We start from the raw sequence: 13,214 nt of genomic DNA on the forward strand, positions 1-13,214 counted from the left end.
ATAATAGTGTTGTCTGCGTCCTGTTGTCTGCTGCAATCTCAGTGTCAATTTCTTATTTCTTCTACCTGACCTCTTGTCACAAACTGTTTGATTTTTGAATAATTCAACCATAAAAATGCTGAAATACGAGGTCGCATGTGAGAGGATAAGAAAAAATCTTCTGAACTGCTTACTTCAGTCGGAATGTTACAAAGTGGTATGCTATTATGAATTTACATTTAAAATTAAATATTTAGAATATAATGCGGATGTCTCTTGATTCGGACACTGTTCTTGAATATATTAATTATATGAACCTTTCCATGGTTTGTTCTAAAGAGAAAGGTAAAAACTTAAAAAAGACAAAAATTGTTTTTGGTTGCAACTGGGACTTTTCACAAATCCTAATCCCAGGTTGCAATGTAGTCCAAATAATTGTACGTTGACAGATCTTTTTTACAATTTTGGATATGGCAAATCATTCAAGTACAAATTGTTTTGTACAAAGAGTGGGAATTTATACCGATCAAGATTCTGGATTAAAGCATATTGGGTCAATAAAATATCATAAAAACAAGAAATATTACCAGATAATGATATTTTATATTAGTTCCGTACTCAAAAAAATAAATATCCGATAACTTAGTATGAGTTTGATGTGTTTTTCTTCATTTCATACTGTCAAATCATAATAATATGTACATGAAGGGCACCTGCAAGGCTGTGGTTCACAGTTTTACAGCAATCAAAACACTTCGGCCATGGCTGAGTTGTTACAATTGTATATATTAGGTCTATCTCGAAGTTGCTGGAGATGGTCGAGTTGTTACGATTTGCATAATCGTTGTCTGTGTCTGTCAAGTTTTGTTTTATTGGAAAGGTAAATCCTGTGTTTTAAAGCATTTAATGCTTGTTTTGTGCAAACTATCTTTGCACTTGCATGGTTAAATATGAATATTAACCTTTATCATCTATCTCAAACATAAAATACTTCTCTAAATACAATTGGGTCACGGACACTACGGACCAGACATTACGGACCAGATTTAGGGACACTACGGACCAGATTTAGGGACATTACGGACCATCTTCAGAAACTTACGGACCATCATTTATAATGTTTTTAAACATTTTTTTTTTTTAATTTATTCACTCAGTGGTCTTAAATTTGTTAATAAATACTTGAATATTAGTGCTCAGTATGAAAATTATCTTTAATGTAACTGAAAAATCCAGGAAATTCCAATGTTAAACATCAATGTATTTTTAATAAAATATTATAATAATTTGAATAATAATGAACGAAATATGTGTTTATCCTATAATTGTAAATGTGAATATTAATGTTTTCATATGTGATCGATTGCATTCTGAAATAAACTTTGAATTGTCATATTTGTTTGTTTTCCGTTTCAACTGTTTTAATTGAAAGGTTCAGTCAAGGCGGCGAATCCACGTGACCAAATGGTTGGTTTCAATGCAAGATGGCGTCACCAAAACGCTCGACTCGAGCCGAAAATCAACGTTATATCTATAATTATGATAGTTTCTTGGAATTTAAACATAGCCTATCATATGCCTACCTACCTAGTGTGTATTTACATATCCATATTTTCCTTGAATTTGTTACTGTTTTCGAGAACACTTTTGCAATGTTTCCAACATGTACACAATCCGACTGGAAGGTTACAGTTCCATTTATCATTTTGGCTCAGATTTAGTAGAAAATGAGATAAAAGTTCGGGAAAACCGCATAAAACACTTAAGTTTTGTTTAAATATAACAGGTACAGGTATTTGTGAACAAATATATTAATGATTTTAAAAGATATGAGAACGAAATGAAAATGATAGATTGCAGCTCCGATTTTTACAAAGATAGGTTGCAGTTGCATATATAGGCTTCCGTCTTGACTGCGAATTCTTTGACTTATTTTTAGTCTCCAAAACAAAAGTATAACCTTTTTTACTTACGTTTGAACAAGATCAACGAATTACACTCGATTGGTTTGTAATGTCAACATGCCATAATCTCATTTTCCGCTAAATCTGAGCCAAAATGATAAATGGCAATGTAACTTACCAGTCGGATTGTGTATTGAGCCGTGGGTTCAGTGAAAGTGCGCCGTTACAATGGGTTTTCACACTTTTATGATTGCCAATTAAAGGTTGTCAGTATAATGTTTGTTTCTTTTGTTATATACCGCCGATAATTGCGGGTACAATTATAACTAATAAACACTAATTAAGGCAACAGAAATCGCCAGTTTTAAACATCAGTTTGCAAGAATTGCAACAAACACACATCGTTTATTTAATATATGCTCGATTTATTTTGGTAAATAAACTGTTTTGGAAAATATTTCTGCTCGATTTATTTTGGGAAATAAACTGTTTTGGAAAATATTTCTTCTGTTGCTTTTAACTGATTTAACTGCCGATCTTTCAAAATTTCGTTCATTATTGTTCACATAATTGTTATAAATGCATAGGTCTTTAACACCTTTTGGAATTTCACAAGATTTTATATTGAGATCTATTCGAACTTCACGGGATTTTTCAGTTTTATGGAAGATATAACGTCATACTGAACACTCATATTCAAGTATTTATTAACAAATTATAAACTAATGAGTGATTAATTTAAAAAAAAAATATGTTTAAATCATGGTCCGTAAGATTTCCAAGATGGTCCGTAATGTCCCTAAATCTGGTCCGTAATGTCCATGGTCCGTTGTGTCCGTAATTCATACAATTTCAATATTTTTCAAAAAAACCCTGTTTTTTGCACAAACCCGTTAAGACCTCACGCATTGGAAGAATCCCCTATTACACGTCTATTATATTAGAATAGGTTGCAATGATGAACTAGTAACATAAATAAATTTAAGTATGTTGTGTTTTATCGCCGTGGGTTACGAAGGACCAGTCACCCAGTTAGCTCAGTTGGTTAGAGCATCATGCTATTGTTCCGGCAGTCGTGGGTTTGAACTGGGTGCACTGTTACTCCCAGGTTTTCATTATTGCGACAACCATAAGCTTTATAAATGTATACTCATAATGTGCTCCACTCAGAGATTAACAAATAGCAACTATTGTGGAAATTATTTTGTGATAAAACAGGAGTTACTGAAAGCTTAAATAATGCTGAAAAAGTCTAAAAAAGCAAAATAAGATTTTATCTTTAAGCTACTTTCTTATTTATAATAGTAATGGGATTTGGATAACATTATGGAGCAGGCAATAAACCCAGGACCCTGTGATACAGTCTGTTATGCTTGCCACTAGACCAGCACCACTGAAAGCATTTTCAATGGAAAGAAAATATTTTTATTTTAAAAACATGAAATCATATTTTATTGTTAAAGGAAAACCAGACACCTAGAGAGTGTTTGCTCAGAGGACACAACATGCCAGAGGAATGCAAATGCCACCGAATAGACCTTTACAAATGTAAACGCTCACAGGTAAACCAATGACTTTTCTTGATATCTCTGTGCTTAAGCAAGACCATCAAAAGATTAAGAACATTATATAGCGCACATTTCACATTAATTTCTATGGCAGAAATCTGTGCAAGAAGAAATTGATAATCAGATGAAAGGCAAGTTGGGTAAGACTGGCCCATTAAAATAATATGTATACCTTACTTCAATTTTTCACTACCTACATCATTCATTTCACTTGATTCTTCACACAATTGTTCATGGCCATCATACAATAAGGTTACATAACTACATATTCTTCTATATACGAATTATGATCCTTGATTGTTTTAGAAAGTTTTGTAGTTTTTGAGCAAGTTGGGATTTTCATTAAAAGTGCCAAAACTTTGTTCGAAGCAGATGTTGCATGGGCTGTACAATTACACCACATCCTTGATGTAGAATGGCATTGTCTTCATTCTACATTAAAATGATGGTGATTAAAAGGGGGTTCTCAGTTTATTTGTAAACAGAAGTGTATAATATATGTTGTATTTTCTATCCTGAAAAATTATTTTGTTTTCAGGTTGATGCCAGAACAAGGTTTCGAGGAAAACATGATTTGTGATCAGTTTGTCACTTCTGTAAATAATATTTGTATTGTTTGTATAAATTTTGAATGGAAATAAACATGTGTGTGGAATAAGTTGTTACTTTAGTTGGTTACAAACTTTACTTTCGAAATTGTCAGGGACTGGTAAAACCAGGTGATAAATTTGTTGTATTTTAGTGAATATATATGTAAGTGTAAATTTACTTACCTTGAGTTGGCAGTACATAATATTCTTCAATACAAATTTCTCAAATGCAATTTATATACCATGGTTTTACTTGGATGCTGTAAATGATGCCCAACTTATATACATTCATTTTAATTGGACACTGGAAATGAATGTATGTATTTTTTTCTGTAATTTCTTTTGTACTTGCTGAAGGGACAGCACGCTGAAGAGACAGTGGTGGGATACAAGGATGTCCCTGTGCTATACCCTAGCTCATTTTGGAAGAGACCCCTTGGTTCTTTCATTTGATCGGTGCAAAGCACCGATACAACCGAGTACAACTTTCCTGGCTTAAACTAGTACTGAGTACACTACTTTTCCAAGCACTACCCTGTAAATGCCGAGCACCAGACAAGGGAGCTACTTGTACCAACTTTTAACATCTTTTGGTATGACGCAGCTAGGGATCAAACCCACTACCTCCCACTCCGTAGGTGGGGGCTTATCTACTAGGCCACAGAGACCCATGAACATTAATTGTAAACAATTAGAAGTGAACTTCTTGAGAATACAAGCTTGTAAATCTATCCAGATAGAGCTTTATTACTTTTAAATGTAACCTTAACCTTTATATAAGGACCTTGATCTTGTTGCAAACACATTTGAATATTTAAATTATGCTCCCAGGACCTTGATCTTGTTGCAAGCACATTCGTATATTTAAATTATGCTCCCAGGACCTTGATCTTGTTGCAGACAAATCATTTGAATATTTAAATTATGCTCCCAGGACCTTGATCTTGTTGCAAACACATTTGAATATTTAAATTATGCTCCAGGACCTTGATCTTGTTGCAGACACATCATTCGAATATGAATATTTAAATTATGCTCTCAGGACCTTGATCTTGTTGCAGACACATCATTCGAATATTTAAATTATGCTTCCAGGACCATGATCTTGTTGCAGACACATCATTTGAATATTTAAATTATGCTCCCAGGACCTTGATCTTGTTGCAGACACATTATTTGAATATTTAAATTATGCTTCCAGGACCATGATCTTGTTGCAGATGCATCATTTGAATATTTAAATTATGCTCCCAGGACCTTGATCTTGTTGCAGACACATCATTTGAATATTTAAATTATGCTCCCAGGACCTTGATCTTGTTGCAGACACATCATTCGAATATTTAAATTATGCTACCAGGACCTTGATCTTGTTGCAGACACATCATTCGAATATTTAAATTATGCTCCCAGGACCTTGATCTTGTTGCAGACACATCATTTAAATTATGCTCCAAGGACATTGATCTTGTTGCAGACACATCATTTAAATTATGCTCCAAGGACATTGATCTTGTTGCAGACACATCATTTAAATTATGCTCCCAGGACCTTGATCTTGTTGCAGACACATCATTTAAATTATGCTCCCAGGACCTTGATCTTGTTGCAGACACATTATTCGAATATTTAAATTATGCTCCCAGGACATTGATCTTGTTGCAGACGCATCATTTGAATATTTAAATTATGCTCCCAGGACATTGATCTTGTTGCAGACGCATCATTTGAATATTCAAATTATGCTCCCAGGTCCTTGATCTTGTTGCAGACACATCATTTAAATTATGCTCCCAGGACCTTGATCTTGTTGCAGACACATCATTTAAATTATGCTCCAAGGACATTGATCTTGTTGCAGACACATCATTTAAATTATGCTCCCAGGACCTTGATCTTGTTGCAGACACATCATTTAAATTATGCTCCCAGGACCTTGATCTTGTTGCAGACACATCATTTAAATTATGCTCCAAGGACCTTGATCTTGTTGCAGACACATCATTTAAATTATGCTCCAAGGACCTTGATCTTGTTGCAGACACATCATTTAAATTATGCTCCAAGGACCTTGATCTTGTTGCAGACACATCATTTAAATTATGCTCCCAGGACCTTGATCTTGTTGCAGACACATCATTTAAATTATGCTCCCAGGACCTTGATCTTGTTGCAGACACATCATTTAAATTATGCTCCAAGGACATTGATCTTGTTGCAGACACATCATTTAAATTATGCTCCAAGGACCTTGATCTTGTTGCAGACACATCATTTAAATTATGCTCCAAGGACATTGATCTTGTTGCAGACACATCATTTAAATTATGCTCCCAGGACCTTGATCTTGTTGCAGACACATCATTTAAATTATGCTCCCAGGACCTTGATCTTGTTGCAGACACATCATTTAAATTATGCTCCAAAGACCTTGATCTTGTTGCAGACACATCATTTAAATTATGCTCCCAGGACCTTGATCTTGTTGCAGACACATCATTTAAATTATGCTCCAAGGACATTGATCTTGTTGCAGACACATCATTTAAATTATGCTCCAAGGACCTTGATCTTGTTGCAGACACATCATTTAAATTATGCTCCAAGGACATTGATCTTGTTGCAGACACATCATTTAAATTATGCTCCCAGGACCTTGATCTTGTTGCAGACACATCATTTAAATTATGCTCCCAGGACCTTGATCTTGTTGCAGACACATCATTTAAATTATGCTCCAAAGACCTTGATCTTGTTGCAGACACATCATTTAAATTATGCTCCCAGGACCTTGATCTTGTTGCAGACACATCATTTAAATTATGCTCCCAGGACCTTGATCTTGTTGCAGACACATCATTTAAATTATGCTCCCAGGACCTTGATCTTGTTGCAGACACATCATTTAAATTATGCTCCCAGGACCTTGATCTTGTTGCAGACACATCATTTAAATTATGCTCCAAGGACCTTGATCTTGTTGCAGACACATCATTTAAACTATGCTCCCCATAATTATTGCTGAGCATATATGTGTAGTTGATGCTGTTTCAATCCTTCTGTTGCAATCACTTGTCGGGTCCATAGATCCTTAACTGATGAAAGGATAACAAAGTTACATTGCACAAATATTCACACCTACCTTCAAGGTCACGGTTATATATTATTAACCATTCAGCCCCATAAAGTTGGAGAGAAACATTATAAGCTCTGCTTTCATTTTAATCTGTTCAATATATAATCGTTTAACATATAGGTAATGTTGCAATCTGATGATTGATATATTTGTAATAAATATGTTTCAACTTAAGCTCTTTATCTGTAAAAGGGATGGAACACTTTCAAAAAACTTGTCACAACTGTTAACGCTGCACTCTCACAGATAGAACGTTTTGACCACTTTTTTTATTTTTTGTCTTTGAATGAGCCAATTTTTGTGAAAATCCATGGGAACCAGTGATATAAGATAGCTGATTTATTTTTTATATATTTAAAGATGCACTATTACTCCCAAATGAGATTTAACACATTTAATACAATTGTTTAAATATACCAAAAAGGATGAAAAAATGTCTACAGTAAAACAATGGTTCTTATGAAGGATACCGAGTTTAACTTAGGCCTAAAAAAATAATTGTGTGGTTCGGGTAACATGGTCCCCAAGAATAGGTAGGGTAGGTCGGGATTTTTTTTTTTTTTTTTTTTAGTTTGGTAAAGGTTTGTTTGCTTTGTTTTTGTCCTTTTTCAGCAGAATTTCAGTTATTTCTAAGGACATTGCTGAGCATTGCTGCAGTTAGGTGGTGTGTCATTGCTAGTTTTGTTGCCATTCGTCACACACCTTTCGAAAGCAAAACATATTAATAATTAATTGTGACAACACTGACCTGCTTCAGCATCTCAAAAACATTTCTCTGCCATTCTCCAAGAAGTAAAGTTAGGAATAATTTATAAACTGTACAAATGGCAACAGACCAAGGTTTCAGTCCTAAGAAGTAAAGTTAGGAATAATTTATAAACTGTACAAATGGCAACAGACCAAGGTTTCAGTCCCAGTTTAAAAGAATGTCAGAACTCCCCAGTATTTTATCATTCCTTTCTATATAGATACTAGTAGTATGTTTGCCCTGTTGACATGTCAATCTCGGATACAGATCCCGGCTCGAACAAAAAACATTATCTCTACATCTTCGAAACTAATCTTGGGTGTTATGAACTCCCGACGTTCTGGAGTGTTTTTTTTCACAAGTCGCACCAAAAAAACAGTAGGGTTGGCGATATTTTCCAGGTAGGGTCGGGTGACCCGAACCACACAATTTTTTTTTTAGGCCTTATAAGAAATGTGCAGAAAACACGGTATTGTTGCCTTATGAGACCAAAATAAATCGCAGTAAATTCACCAATCATTTAATATTTTTGCGTTTCCAGCTTTTAAATACACTGTTATAATATTGTTTTTAGTAATTAATATTTTCCATAAATGCATTATTTAGTAAGCAGTTGAGGGTGTATCACTCAAAATGTATGTTTGTTATACATGTGTATGTATTGATTTTGAATAAGAGAGCCACTAAAACATTAATTTTCGATCGGAAATATGTAAATCTGTGCTCTGGTCTTTTGTTAGCAATCTTTTATCACTGGTGTGCAGATATTTACACAAAAATTTGCTCTTTCCAAGACAAAAAAAAAAAGTTGTAGAAACGGTTAATATCTGTGAGAGTGCAACTTTAACCACTGATGCTGAGTGTAAGTTCTTGATATCTATCTTCAAGGTCAAGCAAGGTCACTCTATAGCCATTTTCCTTGTCTGCTCCATAATTCTTTTACCAAGGATTTCAAAATAACTTTGCACAAAATTTCAAAATTCCTAAACACAGCTCCTGAGACACAGGCTGTGATCATTTATTCTGGATAAAAACAAACCTACAATTGGCACTACCTCACAATCATTATTATAATTCTCATCCTGCAACATAAAAAAAGACAAAAAGTGTTTTATTTTATTTTTTTATTCTAGCAAATAACAAAAAAAAACAATGCCAAAACATTGCAAAGAATCGTGTTTGCCAGTTTCATGGCACTTACTCACTAAAATGGTAAACCCAAAATGAAACAAAAATAACAAAGATCTTTGGTAAAAGTAAGATCTATACACTAACAAAGATATTAACCGGACGGATGATTACAATACAAAACTTAAAAACCGACATCAAATTCAAAATCAATCTACAATAGTTGTTAGAGATTCAACACTTTTTTTAACAGAAAAGGAACAATTCGATATAAACTACTTGGCATGTTGTTAATTTTCTTTTTTTATAGCTTACTTCAAATAATTAAATACTTTATTTCTTTTATAGACAGTTGTCATTTATATCATTAATTGAATAGGTTCAATAATGATTTTTTAGAATAATTTTATCAAAACCTTGGCTCTTTTAGTGCAAGGTGATATTTTATGCATTGTAAGCTTTTAGTCAGTCCGATGATTGAAATCTTCAAGAAGCATATAAAATAAACATGAGAATTTACTAGCATGAACACAAAATGTGCTTTCTTCAACTAGTGCATGAATCTGTTGGTCAGCATGCAGAAGTGGTGTAACTGTCAACATGCATTCGTCAGAAAACAAACAAAATCAAAATAGTATTAAAGTAAAATTCACAAAGAAAAAGTTTGTGAAACAGAAAATATTCATGTGTAAAAAATAAAAGTCGAATAAGTTTTAAACTGAAATGCTGTAAAGCATGTACAAAATTACTTTAATCAGCAATAAAAATAGAAATCATGTAAGAAAACAAAATTCTTTAGTTAAGTTCTGGTAGGTGAAAAGGCCTGAAAGAATGAAAATGGAATGGCAGTACAATCTTATCTGTCTAAACATCAGGTGGAGGATTTCTGTGAAGTGGAGTATTTCTATGAAGATATAAAGAGAATAAATCACAACAAATATAAGTTATATAAATATATACCAAGTGAGAAAAGATTAATAATAGAACACATGTAAAACTAAACACCACACATTTTAGTAGTCATATGACCATAACGAATGTGACTGAGTAAACACCCATGCTCACTTCTTGTTCCATTTTTGAGTCGAACAACTGGGGCATAACTTGACAATTATTAAGTGCAAGTTATGCATGTGCACAGCGCATCTGCAAACATTTGTACCAAGTTGCATTTAAATATCTAACATTTTTATTGAGTTATTGCCAAGGTTTTTTAGGAGTTTTTAGACCACAACCCTGACAAGGTCCACACCCGGGCTAGGATAATACTTGGGTCTTTTTTTCTTCAAAAACAGACAAGTTCAAAATATTCTATAAATAGGATAACAGAGAACCTGAAAAGCTATCAGTTGCTCATACCACAGGTACTTAGTGGAAAGGTAACATTGTTTTGATATTACATGTATTGGACTGATATGTAATGTTGATATACATGGCATGAAGGAGGTAGCAACAGAACTAGCTCTAATTATATGTGCAGATCTATAATACTTACAATAAAAGCAATTGTAGTTTCTACATGAGTATGAGAACGTAAGTAGTTTAATATCTTGTTCAATTTAACTATGCAAGTTAAAACTGCAATAAATAACTAAATACTTTAAAGAAAAAACAAAACAGAAAAATACTACAGCAAATACATAACCCAGAAAATTGCTACAAATAAGAACGAGAGATGTTTGTCAAACATTATACCCCCTAGAGCTTTGTCAGAAATTTGTGGAAGATCGAATACGGTTGTTAAAGATGTAACACATTGAATATTAATGGTTGCCAAAAAATTTAAGAATTTAAAGACACACAATGCAAACTTCAAAAAAACTGCCAACAAAATTTTTAGCTAAAGAACTTCAGCGAACACGTTATATATTACCTTTTTGGACGTGTTAATGTGTTGTAAACATCAAAAAAATAAATATCAACATTAAAGTTATGGAAGCCAGAACTAGACTTGTTTTTGAGCAACTGACCCTGCCCACCAAAATAATAAAGAAATAATAAGGGTCATTAACTGGTCAGGGCAACCTATCACTGAAATTGCATGGTCCCAAGTCAAAGGGCTCTTGAGTCAAAATGCAGACAAGACTTAGTCTACCGACTGATCAAGCTACAGACAATCTGACCAACCTACTGACATTTGCAAATCTATATGCCCCATCTTCTAGGGGGGCATGACAATAAGAACCATTTTTAAAAATGAAAGACATCTACATACATACATAATTCTGTTAAGAAAGTTAAAACATAAACCAATTTAATTACCATAACACTTAAATTGATTCGATAATTAAAACACAGTGGTCGAAATAAACACAAGCCCACTAGCCTTGCACTGGTAAAATATGTCTTGCTCAAGTTCTGAATTTCAGGGCTTGTTCAAAAATTTGATGCCAAGCAAAAGTATAAGAATTTGGGCATGTTCATCCAAAAGTCTAATTTCAATGACTGAAAACACATATATATATATATATATTACAAGTGAAAAAGTTCATATAAATAAATATTAAAGGTACAATTAAATAAATACTAGAGGTACAATATACATGGCAAGTGCAGATTTATAAAGGTAAGGTATATCCCATTTTCTATAAGATTTTCATTTTATCATGCCATTGGCTGTAATGTTAAATTTTGATGCCAGGTCACCCCATATGTTTTGGGTTTCATTTGAAATGGTAGTATGTACTGCTTATTGATAACATATATATATGAAAAAAAAGACTAAAATAATTTACAAACAAGTTATGGCAGTTCGTAATTTTCAATTGAAATCAGAAGTGTAATGCCCGATTTTCGAAATATTGGGGTCTAAAAACAGAGTTTCTGCAATATAATATTTACATAATCTTCCTCTAAGAATTAAATCCTTTCATATGATACCAAAATAATTGTGGGTCACCAGGCATCAAATCCAGATGAATGTTGCATGGATACCTTCAACCGACCTAAATTAATTGAATAGTACATATATATTATATAATCAGTTTTCATTCAAATGTATTGATCAAGCACAAAAACTTGTTTTAGTGATAGAAAAACATTCAATATCATTCTTACATAAATATAATTTTTATAAATAGTTATATATATATATATATATATATATATATATATATATATATATATATATATATATATTATGCACGTAACAAATATTAGACTTAAGATATACTGTTTTGTTTTATCTTGACATAGACTAACATACAGACTTTGAAATGAATCATAGCAGTTTAAGTAAATTATAAATTTACATCCATGTTCATAGTCAGGGAATGCACATATGTAAAGATATTTTATTCTTAAATTTTACAACAGTGATAAATAATATAATATATATCTTGTGGAATGTTGAAGATGTCAATATAAAATGTGCAGCCATTAACACAAATGTTTTTGTGTATTGATGGACTAATCAGTGGTGGTTAGCTGTATGCCAGCTATAGGTTGATGGACCATCACTATGCCAGGGTAGCTGTTAGCAGACTAAGCGTCAATTGACCATCCAGTAGCAGCAGACTCCATGCTTTGTGATACACTGTCGCCATCCTCTCCCATAGCTAGGCGACGGTTCAACACAGCCTGTGGGAAATGGTGAATGATATGTTTTACCAATAATACTGAACATGGAATTTAAAGATTTGAAAAAGGACAGATGATTATAAACAATTTTACTTAATAAGGTTAAAGGCTTGTATCATTATCATAGAATGACATGGTCCAAACAAACCTATACATTTAGTGAGGGGTGAATGCTATGGTTTTAGTTTACTTTCAAAATTGAAAAATTTGATTCAAATCAATTCTTATACAGAAACAGAAACCAGTCTTAAAATTAATAACATCAAGTGTTGATAACTAATATGTTACATTTGATGAATGCAATTTACACAAACTTTCCTACCTTTCTAAGTATTTCTGCTATGGATGAGAGTTGTTCCTGGCTGGCCCCACTCAGGTCATCCAACTGATGTGGGTGGGGCTTTGAGATGGACCTCAACTGATCCTTCTGGCCCTTCAGCTCCAGGGACTGGAGTACAAATGAAGGCAAACCCTCTGACTGCTGGGGGGTCAGTGTCTCACTCATCTCGTTGATCTCACCTAACTGGTCTTCTTGTCGTAAGCTTGTGTTAGGTTTAGGAATATGCAAGCTCTGACTTGTGA

General features: G+C 33.3%; 1 protein-coding gene and 1 long non-coding RNA gene across 2 annotated transcripts; one reads left to right on the top strand and one right to left on the bottom strand.

Annotated features, from left to right (window-relative positions):
* Positions 1-20: 20 nt before the first annotated feature.
* LOC128227906 (uncharacterized) lies at positions 21-4,111 on the top strand. The gene is made up of 3 exons (XR_008259872.1): positions 21-196; positions 3,347-3,445; positions 3,990-4,111. It is a non-coding gene; the product is annotated as an uncharacterized LOC128227906 (long non-coding RNA).
* Positions 4,112-12,208: 8,097 nt separating this feature from the next.
* Positions 12,209-13,137, bottom strand: LOC128225578 (uncharacterized). Its single transcript, XM_052935454.1, has 2 exons — positions 12,955-13,137; positions 12,209-12,632 (listed from the first exon to the last, which is right to left on the bottom strand). The coding sequence occupies exons 1-2, from the start codon at positions 13,135-13,137 to the stop codon at positions 12,537-12,539; spliced, it is 279 nt and encodes a 92-aa protein (XP_052791414.1). The 3' UTR covers positions 12,209-12,536.
* Positions 13,138-13,214: the final 77 nt, after the last annotated feature.

The sequence above is a fragment of the Mya arenaria genome, chromosome 3 (genome assembly GCF_026914265.1).
Source record: "Mya arenaria isolate MELC-2E11 chromosome 3, ASM2691426v1".
In the NCBI taxonomy this organism is placed as follows: domain Eukaryota; kingdom Metazoa; phylum Mollusca; class Bivalvia; order Myida; family Myidae; genus Mya; species Mya arenaria.